Source organism: Echinococcus granulosus (genome assembly GCF_000524195.1).
Source record: "Echinococcus granulosus chromosome Unknown EG_S00055, whole genome shotgun sequence".
Classification (NCBI taxonomy): domain Eukaryota; kingdom Metazoa; phylum Platyhelminthes; class Cestoda; order Cyclophyllidea; family Taeniidae; genus Echinococcus; species Echinococcus granulosus.
In genome coordinates this window covers 248,780-276,107 of record NW_020170435.1, presented here as the reverse complement: position 1 = coordinate 276,107, position 27,328 = coordinate 248,780, and the positions used below count along the sequence as shown (strand labels likewise).

The 27,328-nt window shown below is 46.2% G+C and overlaps 1 protein-coding gene across 1 annotated transcript; it reads left to right on the top strand. All coding sequences in view use genetic code 11, as the record gives it.

Annotated features, from left to right (window-relative positions):
* Positions 1 to 319: 319 nt before the first annotated feature.
* Positions 320 to 27,170, top strand: EGR_06344 (Talin-1; the record flags this gene model as incomplete). The annotated part of the gene is made up of 42 exons (XM_024495593.1): positions 320 to 342; positions 1,515 to 1,672; positions 2,178 to 2,275; positions 4,371 to 4,500; positions 5,856 to 6,026; positions 6,365 to 6,507; positions 9,464 to 9,591; positions 10,708 to 10,876; positions 11,733 to 11,888; positions 12,907 to 13,088; positions 13,337 to 13,634; positions 13,716 to 14,297; positions 14,377 to 14,571; positions 15,008 to 15,178; positions 15,267 to 15,521; positions 15,596 to 15,835; positions 15,910 to 16,128; positions 16,213 to 16,344; positions 16,445 to 16,708; positions 16,807 to 17,678; positions 17,723 to 17,909; positions 17,982 to 18,104; positions 18,150 to 18,293; positions 18,614 to 18,916; positions 18,986 to 19,173; positions 19,251 to 19,395; positions 19,705 to 19,965; positions 20,040 to 20,190; positions 20,211 to 20,680; positions 20,755 to 21,008; positions 21,299 to 21,482; positions 22,251 to 22,376; positions 22,456 to 22,833; positions 24,210 to 24,317; positions 24,402 to 24,507; positions 24,591 to 24,635; positions 24,717 to 24,791; positions 24,870 to 25,021; positions 25,248 to 25,397; positions 25,478 to 25,708; positions 26,826 to 26,972; positions 27,060 to 27,170. 42 exons carry the CDS (start codon positions 320 to 322, stop codon positions 27,168 to 27,170), a joined length of 8,625 nt encoding a protein of 2,874 aa, XP_024349991.1.
* Between the last annotated feature and the right edge of the window lie 158 nt (positions 27,171 to 27,328).

Sequence of the window (27,328 nt, the reverse complement as noted above, 5' to 3'; positions counted from 1 at the left end):
GGTGTTGATGGCAATTTACACTAGTATTCTCTCGTCATCTGCTGCCTTGAATCTGGCCTACTAAAGTACGGTGCTACCTTTATTTACCCCAAAATCCCGAGATCTAATTTCTGCTCTTATGTTTAACTTATTTACACACGTCGTGTCGGTGCACTCACCTTTGATCCGTCGCACAAATTTCTTCTAGAAAAATAAAACAGCTTCAACTTGGGCTTTTTTTCAGGAGTTACACTCTCTAATTAATGGATCTTAATAAGCACTACACTTCATCTATTAATGGTTTAATGCGATGACCTCTAACTTGCCACCGTTCTTTAGGATGCCCTGGGCTTTCCCTGCTGGGTAAGTTCGCGGTAGCATTAGTAGTAGCGAGAAGTAGTGACAATGCGGCTGCATGCTTCTTTGCCACGTAAATAAGTTCTATCAAACCCTCCGACTAATGCTTAAACTTTGATTCGTCTGTACATAACTTCACCTAACATCTACCATGCACACGCACGAATCTGCGTCATCATGTTGTTTACAATTTTTGCATGTCTCAGCCTCTATTTTGCCACAGAATGAAATTATCAGGAGTCTATATTTTAGCACAGATTTTAGCGTCTATTTTGATAAAATTAGTCTCGTGCTTGCCTGCTCTCTCTTTCCCTCTCTCTGTGATGCATTATTTCTCCTGCCGCCGTTAATTACACTCACGCCCCCCTCTCAACCAATCAGATCGGGCTGGACTTTCCATCCAATCACAGTGTGCCTGCGATAATCCGAGCGTTTGCGTTGACGTTCAGCCTCTGCTCTGGCAGGGCAATGTTATGCGCCAAAACAGGTGATCAGGGGTTTCTCAAAACGAAACTAGTCGGGCGTTAGCAATCTCCTTTTCTTTCTTAAAGCCTCCATAATGTTTAGCTGAGTCACATTGAGTACACGATCTTTGCGGGTCGAAACAGGCATTGAGTCCATGGCTCTTGTCTCCTTTCTTGTGCCCGCATGCGAGCACGATGCATACGAACACGCATCTACCCTTCACTGTGCACATGCGCACAGCTGCGATCTGTAATAAATACTTCTTCATTTGGGCGTTACCCACTCGGGCTTCGAGGCTCTGACTAACGAGGCCACTATCTTCTTCTCCAGCCTAGCAACTATGGCATTGGCACTTTCTATAAGGTCCTTACTATGCCATTAAGTATCTGTGCCTGCCTTCTTGACCTTTGCACACGCTTGGGGAGTCTGGCCCTTACAGCTTTCAGTTGGCTTCGTTGCTATGGTGATGTTCTTGTATTTAGAAGCCCAACTTTTGGGGTGGGGGTAGACGGGAGAAGGAAGGGTCGAACAAAGTCCAGACTGTTTCAGGTCTCGTATATGCTGGTTGTGGCGCGACGGAAAAAAAGAATTTGCAGTTTTTTACTAACCCCATTCCCCTTCCCCCTTTGCGTGAGCATACATTTAGGGAAGATGCATTTTCTTCTCCCCGCTCTTCACCCTTCTCCTTTGAATGCTCCTTCTTTTGGATGTAGGCCACCAATGGTTGGCGACAGTCGACGATTAGCCTTGCGAATCCACGTGCCCGATGCTGATGTGACAAAAACTCTGGTTTTCGATGCTCTCATGACGGTGGGACAGGCATGTGATCAGATTCGTCATCAAATCCGTGAAATTGATGGGCTCGACAATCGTAAGTCCCCATCTTTCATTGCTCCTGTCACTCCCTGTAATCGCTAGAGGCTTAATCTCAATTCTGCAGTGAACCCGATCCGTGTGCCACCCGCTTGCCATGGTACTAAGCTAAGGAGGGGAGAAAGAGGGTCATCATGCTCTTAGTGCACGGTGTAATTAGGTCTCACTGAAGACTGAAAAACTTACCTTAAACTTGTCTTTTGAGGGGATGTCTACCTTTGGTGGCTCTGGTCAACGAAATTGACATCATTGCTTATCCCTGTCACCAATGTAGTGCCTCTGAGAACAGTGGCTCATTGTTGACATGAAGAGGGACTAAAAGACCGTAAAATGACACCAAGACAGTGACGCAAGAAGACTTTTTGTCTTGAGGCAAATCGACCACTTCATTTCAAAAATCGGGAAAGCTAATTTGTATAGGCAACGATTTAAGCATCTGTCACATATATGTGACACTGATGGTGGGCGTTATGGTACACTAAAGAACTCTCTCCCTGCCATAGCTAAAGACTACGGTCTGTTTCTTCCTCACGAGGATAACAAGAAAGGCCTCTGGTTGGACAATTCTCGTAGCTTGGAGCACTACATTCTACGCAATGGGGTGAGTGTCGAGGCTTCATTTTGCCTTTGTAAGGCAGCACATCTGTGTGTCCACTTGTTGTTGCTATTATATGTGGGTGTGTGTGCGTGTGTGTCTATCCTACACCGCACACGCGGACTGTGCTGCCTCCATTGATTGCCCACTTCCCCTGTCCCACCTTTTTTTCAGTGTCGGTGTGTGTGTGTGTGTGTGTGCGTGCAGGAATCTCGCTTCAGAATTTCCCATCTCTGACTGTGTTCTACCTATCCAGTGTTCTCCGCCACATCTGAGGCGACATGTTCTTGAAACTGTTGCATTTAGTGCCAAGTGAACGGGGATTTGGGTGGCCTGTGGGCTCTGAGGTCATTCATCGATCAGTCGTCCACATGAAGGCATTCCATACACACACACACACGCACATACAAACACACACGGTTGATGCAAAAGCACAATTTTGGGTTTAGTTTTGTTTTGTGCCTTCGTTGATAGAATCCCTCATCACGCACGCACACACATCCACCCACGCATGGCCACTGTTTTTTGGACTGATTCGCGGCATTTGCGCGCCAGCTATTCCGTAGTAGGGTAGGACACGCTCGCCGCTGCAGCTTCCCTTGGGCGTGTGTGTGTGCGTGTGTGTACACCTGTAACATCAAAGCCTCCCCTTTCAAACGAAAGCTCTTGCTTGTCAAATCTAGCATTCCTACTGCAATCAGGGCGGGAAGAGGGGGCGGGGCGGGGCGGGGCGGGGCTGGAGGAGGGAGACGAGAAAGGGATGCAAAAAGTGACCACCTTTTTGACCTGTCAAGGTGTCAGGTTTTGTACAAAGTCAACAGGTATCTTGGATAGGTGAAAGGGACTATTGAATACCCACCTGCAGGAGAAATAAGTCTACCACGCGTGCCCACACACACACACACACACACGCATTTACATGGCCAAGCCAACTGTTCGCATCTGGCCTGAGTCATGACAGCTGTGGTCCCTCTCCTTTTTTCAGCCTTTTGAATCTTCTATCCCTCTTCTGGCTGCTATCAGAAACAACTTTTGCCCTCTTTTACCTATTCAACTGACTTTATTTCTTTTATCGGATGGGACTGCGAGAAGGAGGAGGGAAGTTAGCTTCTCTCCTTGATTGTGCCCTACTCGATGACAAAGTGTCTGTCATTCCCTTCCTTCTAGTTGGTAGAACAATTCTTTCTCTCTCTGTTTTCCACTTTTTTTCACACTTGACGGGCGTCTCCTTGATCACATCGAAAAAGATACCTTCTCCACTCCTGACAAATGACAAGACAGCGATGTGATCCAGTCAGATCTGTCACTGCACTGGAAAAAATAGGGAATTGTTTGCTCCTCTCTCAAATGGTTGCGATAGATCTTCAAGGCATAGGACGAAGTCAAGAGGTCACCTTTTCTTTTAAAACAGGGGGCTGGTTTTCCTTAGACCCTCCCCCTCCTAGCGGTCTCTGGAACTAGAGAACAAATAATGATTCAGAAAGGACACATTTGCCCCTTATTTTTCTTTCAACATTATCTGCCTTCTTTGTTTTTTCCACTTTCATTGCCAATTTGGAAGCGTGAGAACGCACTTTGGAGAGCAACAATAGCCACTCCCATTAGATCCAAAAGCAGGCATTTGCAGCACACACAAATTTGTGGGTAATTAAATTCCTGCGTAGCACACACACAGACACGTGCCAAACCGAATGACTCACAGTTAAGGTCACGAGAGGTCCAGGGTTCAGTAAATTCCAAGCCAACTGCCTTTTCTTTCACTTTCGCCTTCTCCCTTTGATGAATAAATCGTTTGACTAATTTCTCTTTCGGTGTAGTAAGATGCATGACTGATAGAAGTGTCCATTACTTGCCAATGGAAAGTTATTTTAAGATTAAGGCTTTAAGGGGGATTATCTTTTAATATGAAGGACGTAGCTCCTCCCTGCACTCTGCTTTGCGTAGGACATCCCATCCCATTTGTCCCATCATAAACAGGTGCCTGTTCAAAACATCCCTCCACTTGAGTGGGGGAACAGAAATGCCTATCTTGGATAACCGTTTAAAGATGATGAGAAGTCTCATTATTTATTTTTTTATTTCCTTTGTTATTTATTTTCAGGACATAATTGAATACAAGTACCGATTTCGATGGCTTTACATTCGTACAATGGATGGAACACGCAAAACCCTTCGAGTGGATGATAGTAAAACTCTGGCCGAATTAATGCTTCCCATCTGTACAAAAATGGGTATGGCTTTTTTCCCCTCCCCCTTTTTTTCCTCGAAAATTTCATACCTTTTATCCGATTGGTTGGAATTGATTGGTGGGTATTATCCAGCCTCGTGATTGGCTGCCTTTGTCTTCTAAAACGAATCTGAGCGCTTTTTACTTTTATTCTGCTCATAAGGCTTTAGAAATCGTTCGTTCTCATCAAACGGGGAATTAATTTCACCCCCTACCCGCGCTTCTTCCAGGACTATCTGTCAGTACGGCTCAATTACTCCAAGACACAATCTGCTTCACCTTGACAGTAATCCTGAAGTGTTAAATTCGCGTGCTTCCGCTGTTTTGAAGCTCGTTTTCACGTCACCTTCCCGTGCCTCGCCTCATGCAATGATGCACTCCAAGGAGTTACGATCTCACGGAAATGCCTCTTTCAACTGTTCTGTGTCGGACGTAAGGAGGAAAGGCCATGCGGCTGTGTGCGGCACGCAGATCTGTGCACGCCCATTTGGAGTGTTGGCCCATCAGACACGGCGTCCCATCAGTGTAGCATGCCGTAGCGTGGTGTGAAATTATGCGGGTGTTAGAGTTTGACTTTTTTGTGCCAGTCGGCAAGACAGGTTAGGCTGTTACACACCCACACAATTCAGCAAGGGTTGTTGCCTGCTGTCTGGCATGTCGGTAAACAGTGTCTGGTTTGGATTGGCTATCACCTCTGCACCAGTAATAGGACCCGCCACTTGTCATACGTGTCAGTGCCATCATATAAAAGCGGCATTTCTTATTGCATCTGTGAGATTAGAGGTTCCATTTTGACCCATCCATAGCAGACAGAAGCACTGGCACCCCAGAGATTATGCCCATTCCCTCTAGTGACCCCCTCGTCAACATTTCACGAGACATACGAATCGTCGTACCTACTGATCCGCTGTCGTTTTGTCGATATTGCCGCAGACCTGGTGGCAAAACTTGGCCGTCCTAGCAATCTTTCCGTGAAATGAGTCATATATAGCGCTTTGGGAGAGGTATAAAATCACCTAGTCGCACTTCCTTCACACTTTGTGTTCGAGACCGACGACTAGTAAAAAGGACGGAGGGGTGGGCGGAGGTGGAAGGTAGGTTGCACTTGCACCCTGTTTGAAAGAAAGAGTGTAGGATTTTGTCTGAAAGAATGTCTCATATCCATCCATCTCTCCTGAGTCACCACACGGACACTGATGGGATGACTAACCCAGGTCCCACTTCCCCCACACGCTAGAACCATCGTTTCACGAGATGGCTTAGGGAGAGGCTAATCCTACTGAAAGGACCAAAATTCGCAAAAATTTGGTCTGTTCTCCAGGTGATCCGGTGAATTAATGCGTGGCTCCCCTTGTACAGGCATTTATAACTACGAGGAGTACCTCCTGGTACGCGATACAGAGGAGGCGGAAAAGGATCGAGGTGTAACCCTAAAACGTGCTCATCATCAAACTGGTGGATTGGTGGGTACCCTTCGAGATGCTGATAAGATGGAGAAGCTTCGCAAAGAGCTCCACACTGACGATGAAGGTGAGTGAAATCCAACTGCTTACACGCTTGTACGCGTCTCTTCAAAGCCAAATCAAGGTCGCGTTGTGATTGGTCGCGGGGGTCTGGAACTCATGTGGTTGCCATTACTACCTCCTGGTGTGGGACTTTTATAAAAAAATAGGGAAAGAAAATTAGTTACTTCCACACTCTAACCGCAGCTTTCTTTGCGTTGCTACAGAATAGTGGAAAAGTGCAGGGCACAAGTTATCTCGAGGGTATGATGCAGACCTCCCCTGCGAGTCAGAAGAAAAAGTTGCAGCCGTGATGGCTTATTCGTGCCCTACTTATGGCCTTTGTCTTTTTTCTTCTCCTTTAAGTGATTTGGCTCAATCCGGCTCAGAGTTTGCGACAACAGGGCATCGATGAGAAGGAGATTCTGCTTCTTCGAAGGCGCTACTTCTTTTCGGACATGAATGTGGATGCTAGAGACCCGGTCCAGTTGAATCTTCTCTACGTTCAGGTCGGTAGCCTTACACTTCTTTTGGATCAGTTACAATAGGCATATTTGCGTATTTGTCCGCAACAAAAAAACCCTGCCTTTAAATGTGGCGCGTTCTTGTTCTCACCTCTCATTGGTCGCTTGGGTTGAAAACAAAATTCCTTTCCCACTCTTCTCCCCCCAATGCCTGCATGCATGCATGTGGGCGCGTAGGTGTGTGTGAGTGTACACAAGGCCTTTCTCCTCTTTTTTCCTCCCCAAAAATACCAGTGTATAGCAGAGGCATCGCCATTCATTCACTAAGCAACGTAAGTATTAGGCTGTTTGTTTTTCCTGGCGAAAGTAGACAATGGGAGAGGTTAATATTATCTCACTTTTCTTCTTTTGGTGAAGGGATTTAGTCGCTTTACTGCCTTACTGATGGAGGTGTTTTGGGGATATTCACTACCTGCGTCACGTATGTGTGACGGCCTGAATTTCTTTGTTTACCACTCTAGCTCACAAGTTACTAATCTAGAATGTGTGCTCTTCATCTGCTTATTGATAAATGGATACACCAAATTGTGTCGTAAAGATATCAGTGGATGTTAGAAGTGTACAGCACGTTGATTGGTCCACCATAATGGGTACTTTCTGCCATATGTCAGAACGGTTAAACATCTGGACTGGAGACTTGGAGACGCCCTACCGACGAGGGAATAGGCCATTTAATTGGATATTTTTTGGTTGTGAAGTAATGGGGTAGAAATACGGTAACCTATTATAGAACAGGTGAGGGGTAGGGGCGGATACGTTTGACCTCATACATGATTCCTGAATTTACTGAAAGGCTGATGTGAAATAGAAAAAACAAACTCTTTTTCGGGTAAGGCCTTGGAACGCAGCGGCTCCACTACATGTGGAAATCCGATCCTTCTGGTTTCTCTTACGTACTTGGGGTCTTTTAGTGCACCCGATCAGGGAGGGCTTTTTATTTTCCGCGTCAGAACAGCTTTAGGGGGATTGTTAGATGGAAAATGCCGTCCCTCCTCTTCGTTAGGATTTATAATCTTGGCCTCCAATGTCTACTTCTTGAGGGCCAAAATGTCTAGGTATTCACGTGCCTCCCTCTCTCCCCCCTCCCCCCATTCCAAACAGTCTACCTGCTGTCCGTTTTCTGTGTGCTCATGCGACTGTCAAAACCTGATCTCTTGTCATTCATTAAGTACAAAGAGTGAAGTGATGTAGGTGTTAAACTCCCACCTGCGGGGAGGTTATTTTCTTCCACCCTCCTCATCACTGATACAGCCAATCGCATTGGAATGACTCATCAGGCAGCATCTGGCCAACCAACTGAGAGTAAAGGGATTTAAGTAACTTCTCTATATCCAATTCACCGGACACCTTTTGATAGGTGGATTAAATATTTGCCAATTAATGTAAATCAGCAGTTATGTGTACCTCATCAGACCTTCCCCGCCTCACTGTCCCCCTCCCTCCCACCGCCTCATAGATTGCCAACATTGAAAAGTAGGCATTTTAACTATGCAAGTTCAGCCCAACAAAAAACCTTAAAATCTACTACAAAACAACGGAAAATGCGATTTTGTCACTTTATTTAAACTAGGAGGGGGTGAGGGTGGGTCACTCGAGGTAGCAGGTCTGTACTCACCGCTGATTGGTTAAAAGACTTGATTACATTCGTTTAGGGTGGGGAGGAAAGAGGAGGTGTGTATCTTTATTTTGTTCAGCCTTTTTGGTAAAAATGAGGCAGAGCTGGGGCATCAAATGATTGTAGTCTTAATTTTTACTTCTTCCCTTCACTCTCGCTCTCTCCGCTCTATCTCTCATGCATTCTGTACTTTTACGGGATAAGCGGCCACTAGGACATGGTTCATGTATACCCTGACCAACTAGCCCCTTTTATACACTGTTCGGGTTATTTATCTCGTGTGTAGGGTTAACTCTGGCCTTTTCACACCCAAGATGGTTAATAGCACCTGACTGTACTTTGTTTAGTGGAATAACGATCCCCCCCGTTACCTTCGTAGCTGGTGATTGGTGGTAGGTCTCGTCCATCATTCCACCTTGACGGGGCTCATTAGGAAGGTTCTATGCTCGAAATTGCGACCCCGCGCCTTTATCTCAACCAGGATGGGGACCGGCGTGCGGTCTCTCCTTCTCCCCTTCTGTGTGGCTGTGTGTATCGTTGGTCTGCCTTTGCCTTTGTCAAAAGTTGATGCGTTTTTGGATAAGTCATTCAATGACATTTTTGGTAGTCTATTCAACCTATAAAAAGCGAGGTCTGGCAACACTGCCATCTGGCGGTGTCTAGGCGACCAAAATGACCTGTGCGTAGATGGAAGTGATGTCTCCCTTGGTGCGACGCTCCTGATGCCGCTCAATCTCCTCTTTCTTGGTGGAGTTTTATCTAGTAAGAAGGATCGGTCCACTTGCCTGCTATCTCAGGTGTGAAGGTTCAACTTCTTCCCGCCTAAAGCTTCTTAGACCACGTTTGCCCTGCTGTAATTACATCAGTCAGGGCGAAAAATAACAGAGAAGTATTGTTTGTGCTTCAAAGGTGTCTGTGAAATAAACGCGGATTTTTTTCCTCCCCTATACCTCTCTATTTATCGGCCCTCAGATGCCAAGCGGTTAAAATTGAGCATGTGGCTACCACATACTACTTATCAGTATAACTGGATTTTAGTAGATTGTACGGTTTGGGGTGTAAATTGATAGGGAATTTGGGAAAATTTACAGGTGTATTCAATGATTTTTTATGGAGATTGGTCGATTGCACTAAGTCATTGAATTTTACACAATGAAACTTTAAAATTGGTAGGAATTCCCTCTTATAAGTGAACGCCATCCACTCCCTGTGGATGGGGTTCACCACCAACATGGAAGGCGATGGAAGACCTCTCAAATCGACCTTGCAAGACATCGAAGTGAGGGTTCTTCCACCTAACTAACCAAGCATCCTCTTTCATTTTAGCTCAAAGATGCCATTTTAAATGGAACGCATCCCGTGACTTTGGAGGAGGCGGTCACACTGGCAGCGCTTCAGTGTCAAGTGGAGCTGGGAAATTACAATCCGAACAAATTTAAATCTGGATATTTGGAGTGAGTGACTGCGCCTAACAAATAATGGATGTGTGTATGTGTGTGTAAGTTTGCAGGCCTGGAGATAGTCAATCATACCTTAACATGGCCATAATACGTGCTCGGGGTCCTGTGCGCATATCCGCCCTTCGATAAATATTCCTTGGAATAGCCTTCGTTGACTCTGCAAGGCGAGCTGAGGAGATTCAGTAATAGTTGTGCGCCACTCCGGAAGTGATTTAACCTCCCTGAAAGACAATTCCAATTTTAGGTCGTGACGTGGGACGGAGATATGTGGGGGGCTAGCGACTTGTCCTTTTGCTGTTAAAATCCTCTCGAAGTGTTTTTTTTTACCTCACTATGGGGATAAGATTAACTTCAAATGTTAACCATGAAAGTAGGAAGTTCAGCCTTTCAAGAAATGACAATGTGTCAGGTAATGAAGGCGCACCTATCCGATGACTGTCTAACTCTGGTGCGAAGAGAGGGAACTTGGAGGAATGTCACCAGGGTATTCAAAGGTGAGGATGGTGAAGGAGTAGTATCTCTCCTCGCTTTCTATCTCCTCGTTCTCCTACCTCTATCTCCCACCCCATTTTAGGAAAGGAGTGTGGTTTTCTTTTGCAGGTATGGGGCAAGGGGTCTCCAGCCACTTTGAAATGCGTTATGCAGGTCGGGTCCAAGTTGAATGGGGATTTTTTTAGTTTGCCCACAGGATCCAGAAAGGTAGCTTTGATGTTGGAGGACTCGTCAATGCAACTATTTGGTTATGCTGTGATTTTTGGAAGGAGATATCTCATGTACTGGCCGGATGCCACCTGCGGTAGTGGTGAACTGAAAGCTACCTCGGTCGGAATCGTCCCGCAGTGGTGTCACCTGTCAGGAGGGATCCTTCATCACACTTGAGAAATTAGAGTCCCTGCTTGATTTGGACACACGAAAGACGTGCCACCGTTTGACTACCTTCATGAATCCGTCTCTAAGTGAATCGTAAAGTTGCTGCCTGCTTCCCCCTTCCCTCAATTGTCACACCCACAAAAAAGGGGGGGGGGAGAGGGGATTAGGAAATTCCAAAATTGGCTATCAAAAAGTGTGGAAAATAATCTTTCCTTGATCCTTTGTCCCCTTTCTTTTTAGTCTAAAGGACTACCTTCCAAAGGAGTTCTTGAAGGTGAAGAATGTGGAGAAGAAGATATTTCAGCAGCACGCCACTCTGAATGGCCTCTCTGACATTGAGGCTCGTGTCAAGTACTGTCACTTTTGTCGATCTCTCAAGACCTATGGCATCACCTTTTTCCTTGTCAAGGTAAGTCACTTTTTAGGTCACCTTCACGGATGAAAAAAAGTGTTATTCATCAAGATTGTCGTGTACTAGGGCTGTTCAGATCAAACGGGGACTATTGAAGCAAGTTAGCTGTGCCTTCCACCTATTGGTTGTTCACAGGAATGTCTACCAGTAGGGGCTGTCCCTACCGCTGTCGCTTAAATGAGCAGTTGAGTGGTCCATCACAACCTCCCTATCGTGTTGTGCTCCCGTGTGTTGGAATTTGACCCCTTCGATCTGGTTGACAAGACATTGGTTTGTCATCTAGGCCACACTGTTACCACTATTGCATTCAGCCTGATACAAGGTATCCGATCTGGTTTGACTGACGTCTTGTTCACTCAATATGGGACAAGATCGCTATTTACCGACGTCTGCGTTGTACAAACGTAATCCAAAAAGTCCCGGTTTGACGCGAATAGCCTACGTAGACAATTTCACCTCGATGCCAAATATTGATATTTCTTTGTGTATTCAAGTATTTATTTACCATAGAATATGCTTTCTAAACAAGAAAAGACCAACAAATAAACGTCATTTAACTACTGTAGCGTTTCTGACACCCACCACTTTGTGGTTTAAACAAAGATGCCAAGTGGATGCGTTACCACGTTTACAGTCGGTGCAGAGTACCAAGTGCTGTACTTTTTAAGGACGTAAACAAATTTTTTTTTTAATCACACACACGCACACACATCAGGGCGTGGATTCTTCTATGAAAATGAAGAGAGTCGCCATTCGGATCCTGTTTACGTACCCCCTTAGTTAATCTATTTGTTTTAGCTTAGCACTGGCCAACTTTTGGCATAACTCCAGGAAATCTTTTTGTAATTTTTAGGAAAAAATGAAAGGCAAAAATAGACTGGTTCCTCGCCTCTTGGGTATCACAAAAGATAGTGTGGTACGATTGGACGAACGCACAAAGGAGGTGGTCAAGGTTTGGCCTCTTACCTCCATCCTAAAATGGGCTGCCTCGCCTAATGCATTTACTATGGTAAGCTCTCCCTACTCTCTGTCTGTCTGTTTGTCTGTCTGTCTGTCTGTCTCGATGGCAGTGTCACGAATACCTGACGTTCTGATTCCTTTTTCTCATCTGTCACAAATATGCGACCTTTGATGTGATTGGTTGAATCTGGTAGCTACTCTACCAATCCAAGAGCTCTGCTATACGGAAATCTTGATTGGCTAGGTTTTAGACTTCTTTTTTCTTCGGTCAACTTAATTGGTTGATATTTTTTGAGTGTTCTAGTTGCTGATTAGTGGATAAGGTGGATTTAATTTTTCCTGCAGTGCTATTAGATGAAACATTTGGTTTTACATCAATGAAATTTCCACCCAATCTTTTTTTAAAATAACATTTGTTCGCTCATTTTTTTAGTTACCCCACTGGTTGTTTTGGCAGTAAACATGACTAGGAGCCTGGATTTTCTTTACAAATGAAAAGACTAGAAGATTGTTCTATTAATCTAACTGTTTACTTGAAAAAAATTTCAGGAAAAACTCCTTCCTCAGAAACAGTCAAGAGTGGTTTTTCTGTTGATTGAACCCATGAATAGATTTACATCACACTTTGGGATGGGATAGAAAGAGAGATGGAGGGCATGGTGCTCCTTCCTCATCCTTATTACTCGTGTCTCCCGATAATAACAGACAGTATACAGTTGGGAAATAAGAGTGAGGTAGAATCTGAGGTGCCCAGGTAACTTATCTCCACGGGTGAATGGAAGTGATCAAACCGCAGGACATCGAGGTTAGGTATGCTTCTACTGTATCGTGAGATCTGACACCCCCCGTGGTCCCTCCTCTCTACCTGATGAAATCGGTGCAGTTACTCATGTGTATCTCATCCTCTGCATGGCGAACTGCTTCGGAACGCAGAACTCGAGAGTGGGATCGCCGTGAAAAGTAGAAGATTAGACCAGAACATTTGATATGCCTCGAACTTTTTTCCCATTCTTGCCCAAGAAGCTGTATGACATTGATATGCCGTCTGTTCTTACTTTATCGTCCAGGATTTCGGTGAATACTCTCCCGACGAGTACTACACAGCACAGACAGCAGAGGGTGAACAAATTTCCCAACTAATTGCTGGCTACATTGACATTATCTTGAAGAAACAGAAGGCTCGTGATCACCAAGGCCTCCAAGGCGATGAAGAGGCTGCAATGTACGAGGAGAATGTGAGAGCAGAACGGTGAGCCGAGCCTTTATGCCCATACTACTCGTCTCATTAAAGTAGCATCCCTCGTAATTCATTTTAAATGAACCAGTTTCTTTAAAAAACGAAAAAAAAAAGCCTCCATCAGAATGTTTTCTTAATGGGAATACTAAGTTTTTTCCCAATTTCCCATTGATTTAATGTAATATCATTGAGGACTAAATTTGACTGATGTTTGATCAGTCCACTTTCTCGTGGGTCAACTATTGTTTTCCTTACTTCAGTGCCAAGTTTGTTCACACCGAGCGCCGTTCAGTGGGACCAGCCGATCGGATGCGTGTACAGGCAAGAGTTGAGGAGACAATCGAAAAACAACGTTTCCAACAGCCACAACAGGCACAACCACCCCTTTTGAATGGTACAGCTCAACAGATGGTGGTCAATGATGACGACAACAATATGGTCGGTTATATTGGCACCTCGGAGAGACGGTATATTCAAGCTGGATCAATTCCGACACTTTCTAGTGAAATTGGACGCATCAAAGTCGATGATACTACTGATGACTTTATCACCGGTGGTGTGAGTTTCATTTAATCTATTTGGCTCAAGCTTTTTTGGTGTTTCGAGTCATCTCTGGGAGAGTGTGTATGTGTATTCTAGACGCAGTACTATGTGTGCAAGACGATGACTCCGGCACAGCGTGCGTTGCACGTGACTATAGAGGAGAATATTAACGCATTGGAAGAAGGCAAACAACGGCTGGACATCGGTCCACCGGCAGAGAGGGTATTGGTTAACCTGGGACACGATGAAGCATCCCGTCGGTGGTTATATGAGTCAATGGGAGTAACGGAGGTGCGAGTTGCCGACGAGATGGGAGCAATGAATGCAGCAGTCGCACAGGCTGTGCGTTCTGCTAATCGTGCCGACTCGGCGGGAGGAGGAGTTCATTTCGGTGTTACCGAGGTTACTGATCCCTCTGATGACCTTATGCGTGTGCAGCAGTCCTTCCGAGTGGTTACTGTACACTTTCCGGCTTTTGTGGACAATGTCAAACGTGTCGCTGTCCTTCGAAGGGAGTCAGGTCTCCTTCGAGCTGAAGATGAGCCAGATGAACGACTACGTCTCGATATAACAGATCAGTCGGAAGCGAACGCGCAGAACCTTCTGGGAGCTGCTAGAACTGTTGCAGACAGCTTCACGGCACTACTGAAAGCTGCTACGCCGCTCACCACTCGCCAGGTATCATTAGACATCATCGACCCCTGGAAATAATATACAATAAATATCAGCTTGACTTTGTCCTTCTCCCACATTTCAGACGGACTACAACCTGGATACGGTAAACTACGTGACGGAACAGGGATCACAAGTTGCTGGATCTTCTCGGAAGGCTATTTTGGAGGCCGCAAACCGTGTTGGTGAAGCTAGCAATGATTTCCTACGCTACGTTCTGCAAGATACCGAGGTTTTAGAGGGCGAAATCGTCCCAGAGGTGGATGAACGTGCCTATCAGGTAGGGACCCGGCTGCTATTGTATTTTGGGCTACCTCTGTGTTGTCATTATTTTACCACTCGACTTCCTTCATTCCAACAGCTATTTGGGGACCTCAGCAGTCGATGCGAATTCGTGATGAGAGTACTTGATAAACACGCTTGTGTGCTGTTTAGCCCTACACGCTTATTATTACAACCCCCCTATTCCCTAACCCAGCAGGTTAAAGGTTTCGCTGTTTCTTTCTTCCTGTTTTTCCGCCCTTGGCGGTTGTCATCTCTCCTCATCTTTTTTGACTTGTAGGCTGATCTGCTAGCCCTCTATCAGGTTAGTCGTGTAGATGTGTACACAATGACCTAGCTGACGCACCACCCTCTGTTTGATAGCGTGTGTTTCCGGCCCTAGACTCCACCCAAACGTTGGTCCTAACATGTCTGGATGCTTTTCTTCTCCATAGGATAAACTCTTGGAGTTGGCGAAGGAAGTTGCCAATTCTACGGCCGTCCTCGTGGTCAAAGCCAAGAATTTGGCCACTCAGACCAGCTTGGATCCGGATCATCAACAACTGGTTGTCATGGCTGCGACCAATACCGGTCTCTGCACCAGTCAGTTGGTTGCTTGCACCAAGGTAACTTGTGAAATACTTGCTAATTAATGCCTAAACGAAGAGGAATTCATAGGCCAAATCTGTACCTTTTTGTTCGTGTACCGCTTAGGTGCTAGCACCAACAATTCATCAGGCGTCCTGTCAGCAACAACTTTCGGAATCAACTTGTGAAGTAGCAACCGCAGTCGACGATGTTGTTCGCGTTGCTCGTGGTGCTGGTCAAGCAGCTCATGACACTATCAATCTCTCCGAGCCCGAAGTCCACGAGATCGATTCTGCCGTAATGCAGGTTGAAAGTGCTGCCACAGAAGTTCGCACTTCTCTGGATCGTCTTAACGCCCATCTCTTGCGTGGCTCAATTAGGGTGGGTGTCGCATTTTGCAAAACACTGCCTACTTGAATAAATTTAAGTAATGAATGAATTTTGTGCCACTTCAGCCATATCAGGGAGATACGTTGGATCTCTTCCAACAGGCCTATGATGAGCTACGTCAGGAGACAGATGGTGTTCGGTTGGTTGCGGCTGCTAGACGTTTGTCTCAAGTCACCGCTCAGATGATATCCGATTTAAAGGTGCAAGCAGAGACTGTGGAAGGGGACCCAGAACGTCAGACCCGTCTCTTCGCTGCCGCCAAACAACTGGCCGACGCTACCACAGAACTCATCAATCAGGCCAAGGTGGAGCCCTTGGCATTGAAGCCCTCCTGCTTATCTAGACTCCTTATAACTTTGTTGTGGAACTTTTTTTGTAGATTTGCTCAAGCAATCCAGACTCGCTGACCCCACAGGCAGACTTGAAGCATGCTGCTGATAACCTAGTTGTTGTAGCTTATGCTTCAGCAGCTGAACTATTGAATGCTCGTGTAATTCGGAGTCTTCAAGCCGCAGCCAGGGCTGTTGTCAGCGCCTCCAACAATCTAATCACAACAAGCCGTTACGCTGCTAATAAATCACGCGCCAATAACTACCATGTAAGGCGGTACTTTGGTGAAGGCTCAGACACGAGGCTAGATGAGCCGTAATTAACTGATCCTGTCTGATTTTTCTTATTCTAGATTTTGATTAATGAGAAAGCAGTTTCTGATCTGCTACCTAAAATGGTCAGTGCCATTCGTTTCATTCGTCGTGATCCGGAGGATCCTTTGGCCCAGTTAGAGCTGATTTGTGCCTGTGAACACGCCATTCAGGTGCGTTTCGATTCGGTTCTGTGTGTGTGTGTGTGAAAAGACAAAAGAAAAGTAATGTAAAGGCGTGTTATTCTGCTTCTAATTGGTTGATTAATTGTAGCCATGCGGTCAGTTGGCTCGTTCCTGTCGCTCCATGGTACCAACAATAGGTGACCCAGCCGTACAAAGTGCTCTAGACAACTCCACCTCTCAAATGGTGGTTGCAGTCGAAACATTAAAGGCTTGCCTGGCACGTGTTTCACCGATTGCGCGGCAACTGCAAATGGATGGTGCGTTGGCGTCACTTTTGCGAACAGTTCGTGAAGCCGAAGAACTGGAAGATCTTTCCAAAGCCGGTACTTTAACCGCTCTTCCTGATGATAAGGTAGATCAACCTCGAATGCTCATTTCACTTTTTCGGCTCTATTGTTGATGCGTTCTGCTACGTGCGGCCCATAATAACCTTTTTTTGAACTCTTTCAGGTAGAAGATCGCTATCGAATACTGAAGGTTAGCATTCGCGATGCTCAGAACGCAACCAACGAGGTCACTTCAGCGGTAGATTCCCTGGAACAAGACTACGCAGCTCCACAGAGTCCAAATTGTGATCAAGGAGAGGATTGGTTGGGCTCATCAGCCAATCGGCTTGCCGGCGCCATGTCCGATCTCTTGCGTTCCACCCGTAGCTGTTTAGTCTCCGAGGATCGACCAATTGATAGCAGCGGAGCTTCCGCCGCTCGTACAGCTGCTCAACTTGCCTACCAGCTCGTGTGTGAGGCACGGAAACTTGAGGCTCTTCAACCAACCGTTTCTAGTCCGGATCAACAAGCTGATGTTCTGGAGAGTAATCGAAACGTGGCAATAAACTGCAAACTCATTGGAGACAACCTCAATCGTGCACTCTTTGAGTGCTTGTTGAAAGCGTTACCCGGTCAGAAGGAGCTGTCGGAGGCGTCAGATTTGGTAGGTCGACGAAGAAAAGATCTTGTCCGTTTCGCGGACAATCCAACGGTATTCGAATATCCGATTGAAGAGACACGAGTGGAGAGGACACAGACTGAATTTGCTGGTGCTGCAGTGGAATTTAATCAAGCGACTGCAGATTTAACAAGTTGTTACACCCCGAGCAACTTTCGACGCTCGTCTGTGCGATTTGCAGGTGCTTATGATTCTCTGGTGGATAAGGGATTGCAGCTATCACGTGCAAAGTCACCCAAGGACCCCACCGGTCCACAGTTGATTACCGGACTTGTGGAAGTCTCTGATCGAAGCAGTGAGATGCTGGAGGACGCAAAACAGGTCTGCAGTCAACCTGAAGCGGAACCGCTGAGGCAAAAACTCCACCTAGCTGCAAGGTGATTGTTTCATTATCTTTTAAAGCTAATCTTCTCCGTGATAGGTCAGTGACGGATAGCATTAGCCACCTACTGAGTGTTTCTGTGTCGGGTGTGGTCCCGGGGGTAGCAGATTGCGATGCGGAATTGAGAAGACTCGAGGCCATGCGTCCACTTCTTGAATACCCCGATCGTCCCACTAATCAACACACATACCAGCTATGTGTCAGCTCGTTTGCCCAATCACTGGCTGTGAGTTTTGGTCCCAAATATCATCCACTTTTGAACTGTAAGATTTTTGAAACCAAATTTTCTCTTTTCTAGCCTTTATCTGATGGAATTCGTGGCACTCTAGATGGTATTAAATCGCATAACACTGAAGTTTTTACATCAAATATCAGAAAAGTGACGGATTGTCTGTGTCAAGTGGTGGAAGAAACCTCACAGGTGAGCTGTTCTTACTGAAGGCTTTATAACGAATCACGATCATAGGCGGCTTATCTGATTGGTGTTGCGCATCCCACATCGGAGCCTGGAAGAGGCGGCCCTGTTGACATCGCTTTCTTTGAACGTCTTCAACGGGACATCAAGAACATTTGCCGTGCAATGAAGAGTCCCGAGGTTACTGAACGACAGGTATGCACAGTGAAACTGTGTACTTAATTGTAATAAGTAGCCACTTTATTTAATCAACTGACCTCGGTTTGGGGATAAATGTCTTTACTCACTCTCTTCCAGGATCGGGCTCGTGTAAGTGTTACTGGGCAGGATTTTGTTCTGGTTTCCCTGCTTGGCTTTACTAATGCAAATCTGACCCAAAATTTATCTCGCTTCACACAATTGCTGTTGACTGACCAACCAAATTTTTGACCATCTAAATTTGCTTTTATTTGGGGTGCACTGAGGTGAGCTGCTAATCTTAGCTTAACCTCCTTCCCACCTCTCATTTTGAAAAGGTTGTCAATCTGGCCAATGACATGTCGGCTAATGTACGCAGCCTACGCGACGCCTGCAATACAATTGCAGCCCAAGCAAACAATCAGGAGGCGCGACGTAGGTTACAGAATCTGGCCGATGACTCGGTGAAGAGTATGAGTGAACTGATCCAACGCAGTGCTGACTGGTCGGATGAGGGACGTCGTATAACTGCGAATAATATCCATGCAGTCAATGGAAATATCGATCGCCTAGTGAGTTTTATCACCTCGATCAGTGAATTTGGTGGAGAACCTGCAAGAATTAGCAGTGAGGCTCGGAGTGTAAGTGTTTGCCTCTTAAATTTAATAAATCAAAACCGCATGTCCGACAACACTTTTCCCTCTCCTCAGGCTCAACAACCCATCTGCTTAGCTGGCCAGGCATGTTTAGAGAGTGGAAGGGGTGTAATTCTGGCCTCGAAGCACATGCTCCAGACGGCAGAAACCAGTGGCGAACCATCAAACACCGCGTTTGGAGCGTTTACAGCGGCTAGCCGAGACCTAACCGATAACACCAAGCATCTTCTCGCCGTCCTAAAGTTAGTTTAAAGGCTTGTTTCTACTGATTTTAATTTAGTAGCGATAATATCATGTGAGTCCATATTGTTCGATTTAGTGAACAGGGGCCTGGACAGGCAGAATGTCAACGCGCATTATTGAACATTCGTCGATTGTTGCATGAACTGGAACGCGACAAGATGGCAATGATGGATGGCGTCTTTACCCCACGACATGACAGCAATGAAGAGGGCTTCTTGAAGGTTAGTTTTCATTGATGATTCTCCCTCGTTTTATTGTCTCCTCCCAGAAAAGTTTTAAGGTATTTTTCTGAATAACAACTCATTGTAACCTTATAGGAGAACTAGTGTGCGGGGCCTTTTGAACCCTAAAAAGATTGAGCTACTCCCCGTTAGATGTCCACCGTACTTAGCGCCCTCCATGCTCACTCTTCAGTGGTGCTCATGTCACCGTGGTCGGTGTCATCAAAACAAAATTTACGGATAATTCCATCCCTAAAATTCACTTTCACCTAAAACAAAACAGTAAGGAGTATTTACTCTTTTCAACAGCAACTCACCATAAGCGCCCGAGCTGTACGCGACATGGCGACGCCGGTAGGACGCGGTGCCACCTCGGAGGCAGAACGTTTGGGTCATGCGGTTCGCGAATTGGATCTTCTCCTTCCAGGCCTCGTTTCTAGCGCTCTTGGAGCTGCCTCACGTGCTCCCAACTCCTCGGCCCAATTAATATACGTGGAGCACACTCGAACCGTCCTCGAGTCTGTTGAACAACTCATCTCTGCTGCTAAACAGGCCGGCGGAAATCCCCGAGTTAGCTTCCTTTTCGGACTTGGAAGCGCATCTTACTACTTTAATTATAAACCTTTTTTTATTTTCCTCGCCAGTCTGATCCTATTCGAGAAGCGGTGGGTGATGGCGTTAAGGCTCAAATTGATTCCTGCGAAGAACTCCTCTCCGCCATTGAAGGTGTCGCATCTCAGCAAAGCTTCATGGCAAAGCTTATGGCTGTGTTGGAGGAATCAAGGGCCCTTGTAAGTCGCATTTTGTAATAAAAGATACTATTTGTCACCTCATTTTAGAAACCTTACTTTCAACGGCTAAAATTCAGGTGGACAAACCCGGTCGTGCACCATATGACGCTCACTTCACCGATTATCAGTCTCGTCTCCTTCGACTGGCTCGTCACATGGAGCAACAGACCGAGGCGACCGTTCGAGCAGCTCGACGTCCACAAGAATCCATCAGTCAAGAAATGACAGGATTGGTGCAGAATTTGGCGCAAGATTACGCAGAGATTTGTATGATCTCTCGCGACGCCTGTGAAACGCTTCGTGATCCTCACGAGGCAGAAAAGCTGCGATGGGCGGTGAAAAACCTCGGTCAGACGACACGTGGACTCATTATGGCTACTGTCAATGTTGCCTCATCGAGACCTGACACATCTTTGAATAGAGGCAGTGTTGGCGCGAAGCCGCCTGCGTACCTGCGCAGTTTGGATTTCTCTGCCGGTGCTATGAACGATAGGGTAGGTTTGGAGAAACCATTTAGGACGAAATATTACTTTTACTTTTATTAATTAAGTAACCACATTTCCTACAGCTTCGGGAGCTGATTGCCTTATTGGAGATGCAGGGTCCCGGAACTCAGGCGTGTTTACAAGGTGCAAGCACAGTGAGTGGAATAATCGCGGATTTGGACACTACTATCCTCTTTGCGAGCTCTGGAACCCTCCATCCACCCATTCGTGATGACGCCGATGTTCATCAACTGGAGGCTCAGCACAGATACTCTGCCCTCTCCTCCGGTTACGATGACTTTGGACGTGAGGCCCAAGGCAACTTTATCAGCATTCGGTGGGTCTGGTCTTGGAAATAAAGTGCCTTCAGTCTAACTGAATGCGGTAGAGAAATTGTTGAGTGACTAGTAACATAAATGAAATGAGCTAGGCGTATATTTCTAGTCAAGACGAGTCTCGCCGGTGTCTCTCATCTCCCTTGGTTATCCTCCTGGTCTAATCATCGTCGTTTCTATCCAGTCTTGTCCTAAAGCAGACGGCTTATTAAATGGATTGAGGGGCTGGAAAACCGGCGACACAGATTTTCCACCTTTCTAACACCTCTTTGCCTGTCATCATCCCTTCTAGCGAAAGTATTCATCGCACAGCCGACGCTTTGGTTCAAGACACCCGTTCTCTCGTAATGTGTGCTGGTGAGGATCAAACCCGATTGGCTGGTTCAACTCAAATGGCCGTTCGCAACATCTCCCAATTGGCTGACGTGGTTAAGCAGGGCGCTGCACTCATTGGTCCCGGTCAATCCGATAGCCAGGTAAGAGTGGCCTTCCATTGGTCAATCTCTTCCTCCCTCTTAAATTTTTATCCCCTTTTTGTGTTGTAATTGTTGTAAGTCATTAGGTCAGAAAGCTATTTTTTACGGGGAAGCTCTAACGGCACCACTACATGTAAGCACTGTGGCTATTCAGGTTTTTCCTTCCCTCCTTTGTTGTTTGTCTGGTGCCATCCCTAGTATCTCCTCTTCTGTCAAAGAAAGTTTAGCATTCATCTGACCGTTGTCCCTGTATTTTGTCTCTCCTCACATCTGATTCGCCTTCTCATCGTTGTGAAATGGATCAATCCTGCGGTTCGTCGTTGTAATCACCTACTTATTTCTTGTATGCGCATCTGTCTTCCATCCACATGACAATCTGTGTAACCGCGCATGCTACCGTTGGGCGATGTTTAAATGAAATGCCGCATGAGTGCTGTAGCGGTGCCGTAGCTTTGCCCATCACGTTTTCGCTCGGCCAAGAATTCGCTAGCTGCGCCCTTGTCCCCTCCCCCTTCCTTTCTCCCTCTCCCTTTATTACCTACTCCTCCGTTCCCTCTTTGCTCCCCTCCTCCCACACTCCCACCTTTTTTTCCGGTGGCCTCTCGTGCATCCAATTAGCGAAGCTTTATCCACTCACTCTAGGCATGCTATTCTCCCTGTTTTACTTCTGCCTCTATCTCCCACTGGGATAGTAAATTAACGCACGTCGAGGTTTATGTTTAATGCTTGCATTTTGTGTTTCTCTTCGTCATTTCCCTCAAAACTCAGGTCCTCATCCTTGGAGCCGCGAAAGATGCAGCTGTTGCTCTCCGAAGTACCCTTTTGGCTGCTTCTCAAGTTCAAGGGCGACCCAAAACAGATCCGGCATTTAAGGAGATGGAGACGTATGAAGGTGTAAGTATTAAAAATCGGAGTTCTTGAGAAAAAGGAAGTGAAACTTCTTTGCTCGATCTGCTGAAATACTGCCTTTTAGAGTGTGGAATCGAGTGTAGCTTTTCTCCTGAAGTCTGTGGATTCCATTGACATGGAGTCGACGCGAGGTACTAAGGCTCTTATAGCAACTGCTCACCTCTGTCGTCAATTGGCTAATCGTATGCCTTCTTCTGCGGCCACGGCGGGACAGGCGGTCAGTTTAAACGACCTGGGCAGTGCAACCACCCTACTTTCTACAACTTCAAGCCTCGTCTCGCGCTATCTGGCGCCGGATGAGCTGTCGCGCGCCACAGAGGGACCCCTTCGGACGACTATGGACAGGGCAATGGCCACGGCTTCAACGCGGAGACAAGATGATGCGCTCATTTTTGCCAACACCGCTAGACATGCTGTTGTGGACCTAGTCAACGCTTGCAAGGTGCATCTTGATCCACTCTCTTGGGGTTAATGCCATGCTATTGGTTGGCTCACTTCTTTTCAGCTAGAAGGATTCAAAGTCAAATTTAGTAAGGATTCCTAATTATTGGTGAGGGATCCGTTTGGAGGAGTAGTGCTTGGGGCTTGACGATATTCCACGGCGATTTAAAAGCCTACGCGGTTACGTGGATGCTTTTTGTTGTATTTCTTTAGCCATTCACTTCTTCTCAGCAGATATCTCTCTTCTTTGACATTTAGACTTGCTACCTAGCCTGTGAAGTGGGATAGTTGACATTATTCTGACGTGGATTTGCCTACGCTGATAAGATTTCCAAGTATGCACCGAATTCCAGATCCCATGCGGTTTGGGAGGAGAGGGTTCCCTGCTTTGCCTATCCGCGTCGCCAGTTACACTTACACGAGACTAGTTCTGCAACATTCAAAATTATTTACATCATTAAAGGCGAATTTAGCGAGTTGGTCGATTTTATGGTGTTTATTTGCTCCATTATTTGACGATTTTCAAGGTGACGCTGTCCCATAGGCCTAGCTTTTTGTGATTGTGAATCCAACACGAGGAACCTTTATTTAGTAAACCAATCTCAGTCGTTTTTGTCCAAGTCTTGCAGCTTGCCCCTATACATGAATCATTACGTCACTTATGTGTGAGGTCACGGATATGAGACGTCACTTTTTTTCGCCTTGGTAAACATTGATGTATTAGTGGCAAGGGATTTCCACACTCAGGAACAGTCGCTTAACTTCAAATGAACCTGCACGAGGTGTTCTACTCTAATGGAAAAAGTCTGCCGTGGTTGAATTATTTGGTCCTGCCTTGCAAAGCACCATCGAGATGAAAGTGGAAAAAGAGGTGCCTTGTCGTCCCGTTGATGACTCGCTAATTGTCAGAGGGTATCCAGTATATGCTGCTACATCTTCACTGCTTAATTTATAGAAATTCAGCACCACCTCGTCACCTCGAGAGGCGGTTGATTTATTGACGTTGACTAGGCTTCATTCTGGTGGCTATGCTAGGCTGAAGCCTCCACTTCATTAGGTTGTTTATCATAGATGGTCTCTCTCTCTCTCTCACCAGTCCATTCCACACTTGAAAGTTAATTTGGTCATTCCGTCGGTCAGTGAGCCAGTTTGTTTGTCTCCACTGCCACGTGTTTATGCGAAAAGACGCACACCAACCTGCATATGTCCGACGACGGCCCATTTCAATTGGCGCCCTCTCGCCACCGGACAGCACTCATTGGTCCATTTGAGGCAGTTAGCCTGGCGAATTTAGTGTTTAGACAGAATAAATATCCACCACGTAGTCAGTCGCAATTGTCGTTCTAATGAAGCTGTGGTGGTGTTGGTGCCTTTTAGAATCTCCAACGTCAACCGGAGATAAAGGAGGAATTCCGGAAGGGTAGTGCTGACACAGTCAGGAAAGTTGTCTTGGAGACTGCTGAGCTTCTGGATGCTGTTAAATGTGTAAGTTCTTGGGCTCACGGAACGCGGAGGAGAAAAGTGATAATCAGATTGTGGTAAATCCACCGGTTTATTGTCTCCTTTAAGGTGATTGCTGAGGCTAACCCGAATGACCTTAACCGGGTATCCGCATCGGCGGGCAAAATCACCACCTTGTCCAATCAGCTCATGCGGCTTATTGACAGGATGCGTGGTTAGTTGGCTTGTATAAAGCTACTGATTAACCTGATAGTGTGACATTTGACTCAATTTCTTCTTCGGTCCTTCTTTTTGCAGATAATCCACGCCTTGTTATGTACTTCCGAGTCAGCAATCCCGAATGTAAGTGTGGATTTAACCCACACTACTTATATCCATTATCAGTGACCGGCGAATTCCACGTTTTTTGTGTGTGATTTTCAGGGCGAGATGTGGCAGAGAAGTATCTGGGTCGTCATATTGCCTTTCATCATCATTACGAATCCTGCAGTGATTATGGTATGTCAACACCTAAAGTCTGCTATGTCGGGGTTAGTCTACTGATTACTAATAAGTAGGTCCATCTCCGGGTTTTAGATGGCTCCAACAGAGCCACAAGTAGCCAGATCAGTTGTCTGCAATCCCAGCTCGATTCAACAGGTCGTCTGTTGACTGGAACTGAGGCTGCGCTAGAAGCCAGTAGACGAATTGATGTTGCTTTAGGCCTACTGGAAGGTGATTTTTATCAGGTATGTTGGAAAAAGTGAGAAAGGTAGATCCTCCTGCATGAAACGATTGAGGCCTTCGACAATGAGATATGTTTGGGTTACTTGGTGCTGTGCTCTATCCTCTTACACCAGTGACCAAACATATTCACATTGTTTGGCCTAGAACGTCATTTTCACCTTTTTTTTTGACACTGTTCCAACTTGTTGTTTCGAGACATCAAAAAATTTTTTATTTTACGTCTTCTAGAGCATGCAGAGGTCGACCAATCAGGATGTTGTACATCACACCCAACCAATCCTGAGTATGGCTCGTGCAGTTACCCTAGCAACACGGGAATTCGTACAGACTGTCCAATTAGCTTCCACCTCCAAAGCCACGGCTAATTTTGGTCGACTGGTGAGTTGTACCGCGGTGACGTTGTCTCCCCTTTCTGACTGGTGGTCTAGTAAATAATCTCTTTGTTAATCTATTGACAGGATTTGTCAGTTGCTCTAGCAACAGAACAATTATGCGAATTGACACGCCTCTGTTCGGAGACACGATCCGAAGGACCCTACACAGCTCCCCTGGATGACCCAATTCGTGTGATGCCTTCCAGAGAGCGTCTGTTGAATGCTGTTCGACAGGTGGCCACCGCAAGTGGAGAATTGCTCTACGCTGTACAGTCCAACGCCCAAATCACCTCAGCCAACATGACCGCTGTCCAGGTAAACTCCAACACTTCAAGTTATCTACCTCTGAGGGCATTGATACGGTCTGCAGATGCCTCTCTCCCACCACATTCGTCGGTGACATCTAGGCTTGTTTGCCCATGTGGATCAACAGTGTTCTGAGACCTTCTTGGGACCGTGGTAATGTCTATCACTGTGAGGGAGGGATATCAGTAATGGTGTATAGAAGGGCTGGAAGCCTGTAGGTCCTGGCGCCAAGACGATGTGGTGTAGTTAAGCAGACAATCACACGGGCTGTAGAAGGGCGTTTTCGTTTCGTCGTCTACTAATGCATAAACAAAAGGAGGCACATGTACCTTTCACCTCTCGACTCTCGAAACAGGATGTGAAAGTTGGTCGCTCTCTCTCTCTCTCGTTCGGGTGGTTGATCGACCGCGGATATAAACCAAGCGAATGCAGCGAAAACTGTCTGTTTATGTCCAAAGTCCGTGTGTCATGTGTGTTGTGCGTGCACGCGTGTGTGTCAACTTCAGTCGATAGGGCCTCCTTAACTGGTGACAATTAGTTGTCGGATATAAGAAAAACAGGGACGGAAAAAGAGGAGATTTCAAGGCGTACACGCTGTATTAGCACTCGTCAGTTGATCGGGACGGTCTGCTTCACTTCCCCATTTCCGGTGGTTGAAAGTGGACAAACTGTCATTGATAGACGCATATTAGACCGGCAGACGAGTGTCTTACCACCACCATCGTACTGCGTTTTGCATCGTCAATACTCATCACACTGTTTTGTCTATCGCCTTGATTAACGATGTCTGGAGAGTGTGACCTTTGGGCGACGCGTCTCGACGGTAAGACCAGACCACGTCTTGACGTTGCCAGGGCGGACTTTTACTTGACTCCTCGGTGTGGCGATCCAAGGTGATCTCACCACCTAACTGCTTCCCTTTTTTAGCAATCAAGGATGATAAAATATTCTCCTCTGTTCCCTTCCGCTCTCCTCCTACCCTCTTAATTCTCTCTGATTTTGATGTCTGTAATTTCGCCTTTTTTTGCCCTACAGGTAATGGGAGATGAGCACCTGATGATTTGAGTGTAATTTCATCGTCTACTCACTAACCATTTGTTCTTTTGCTTTTTTGTGTGTTTGATAGACTGCGGCGAGAGTTGTAAAAGAACAGACAGACAAAATGTCCACAATGGTTCGTAACAAAGATCCAATTTTCAGTCACCTTCCGTCTCAAAGCGGTTTGGGGGCCAGCATTGCGACTCCGATCCCCATCGTCTCACCCCAACAGGAGGTATAGTGGGGGGCAGCGTTGCCTTACTGACTTTAAAGTCATCCTATTTTTAATCATTTATTCTCCTTTTTCGCCCGATTCACGCAGGGTACCAACTCAAGTGCTCAAATCCACACTGAACAGGCGGCCTTGGATGACCTTCGAAATGAAGTAGTGCGGCTTAACCGAAACTTGAACGAGGAGAGGGGCATGAGTTGAGAAATCCTCCATTGTTTGCCTTTTTTATCCAACGCACACAATCAAGCCAAATAGATTTAAGACAAACCTCGAAAGGCAAAGTGATTGCCATAAAGACGACGTTTCGAGTTTCGGTATCTTTTTTTTCCTCACTTTTCCTCTCACTGTCCCACTTTTTT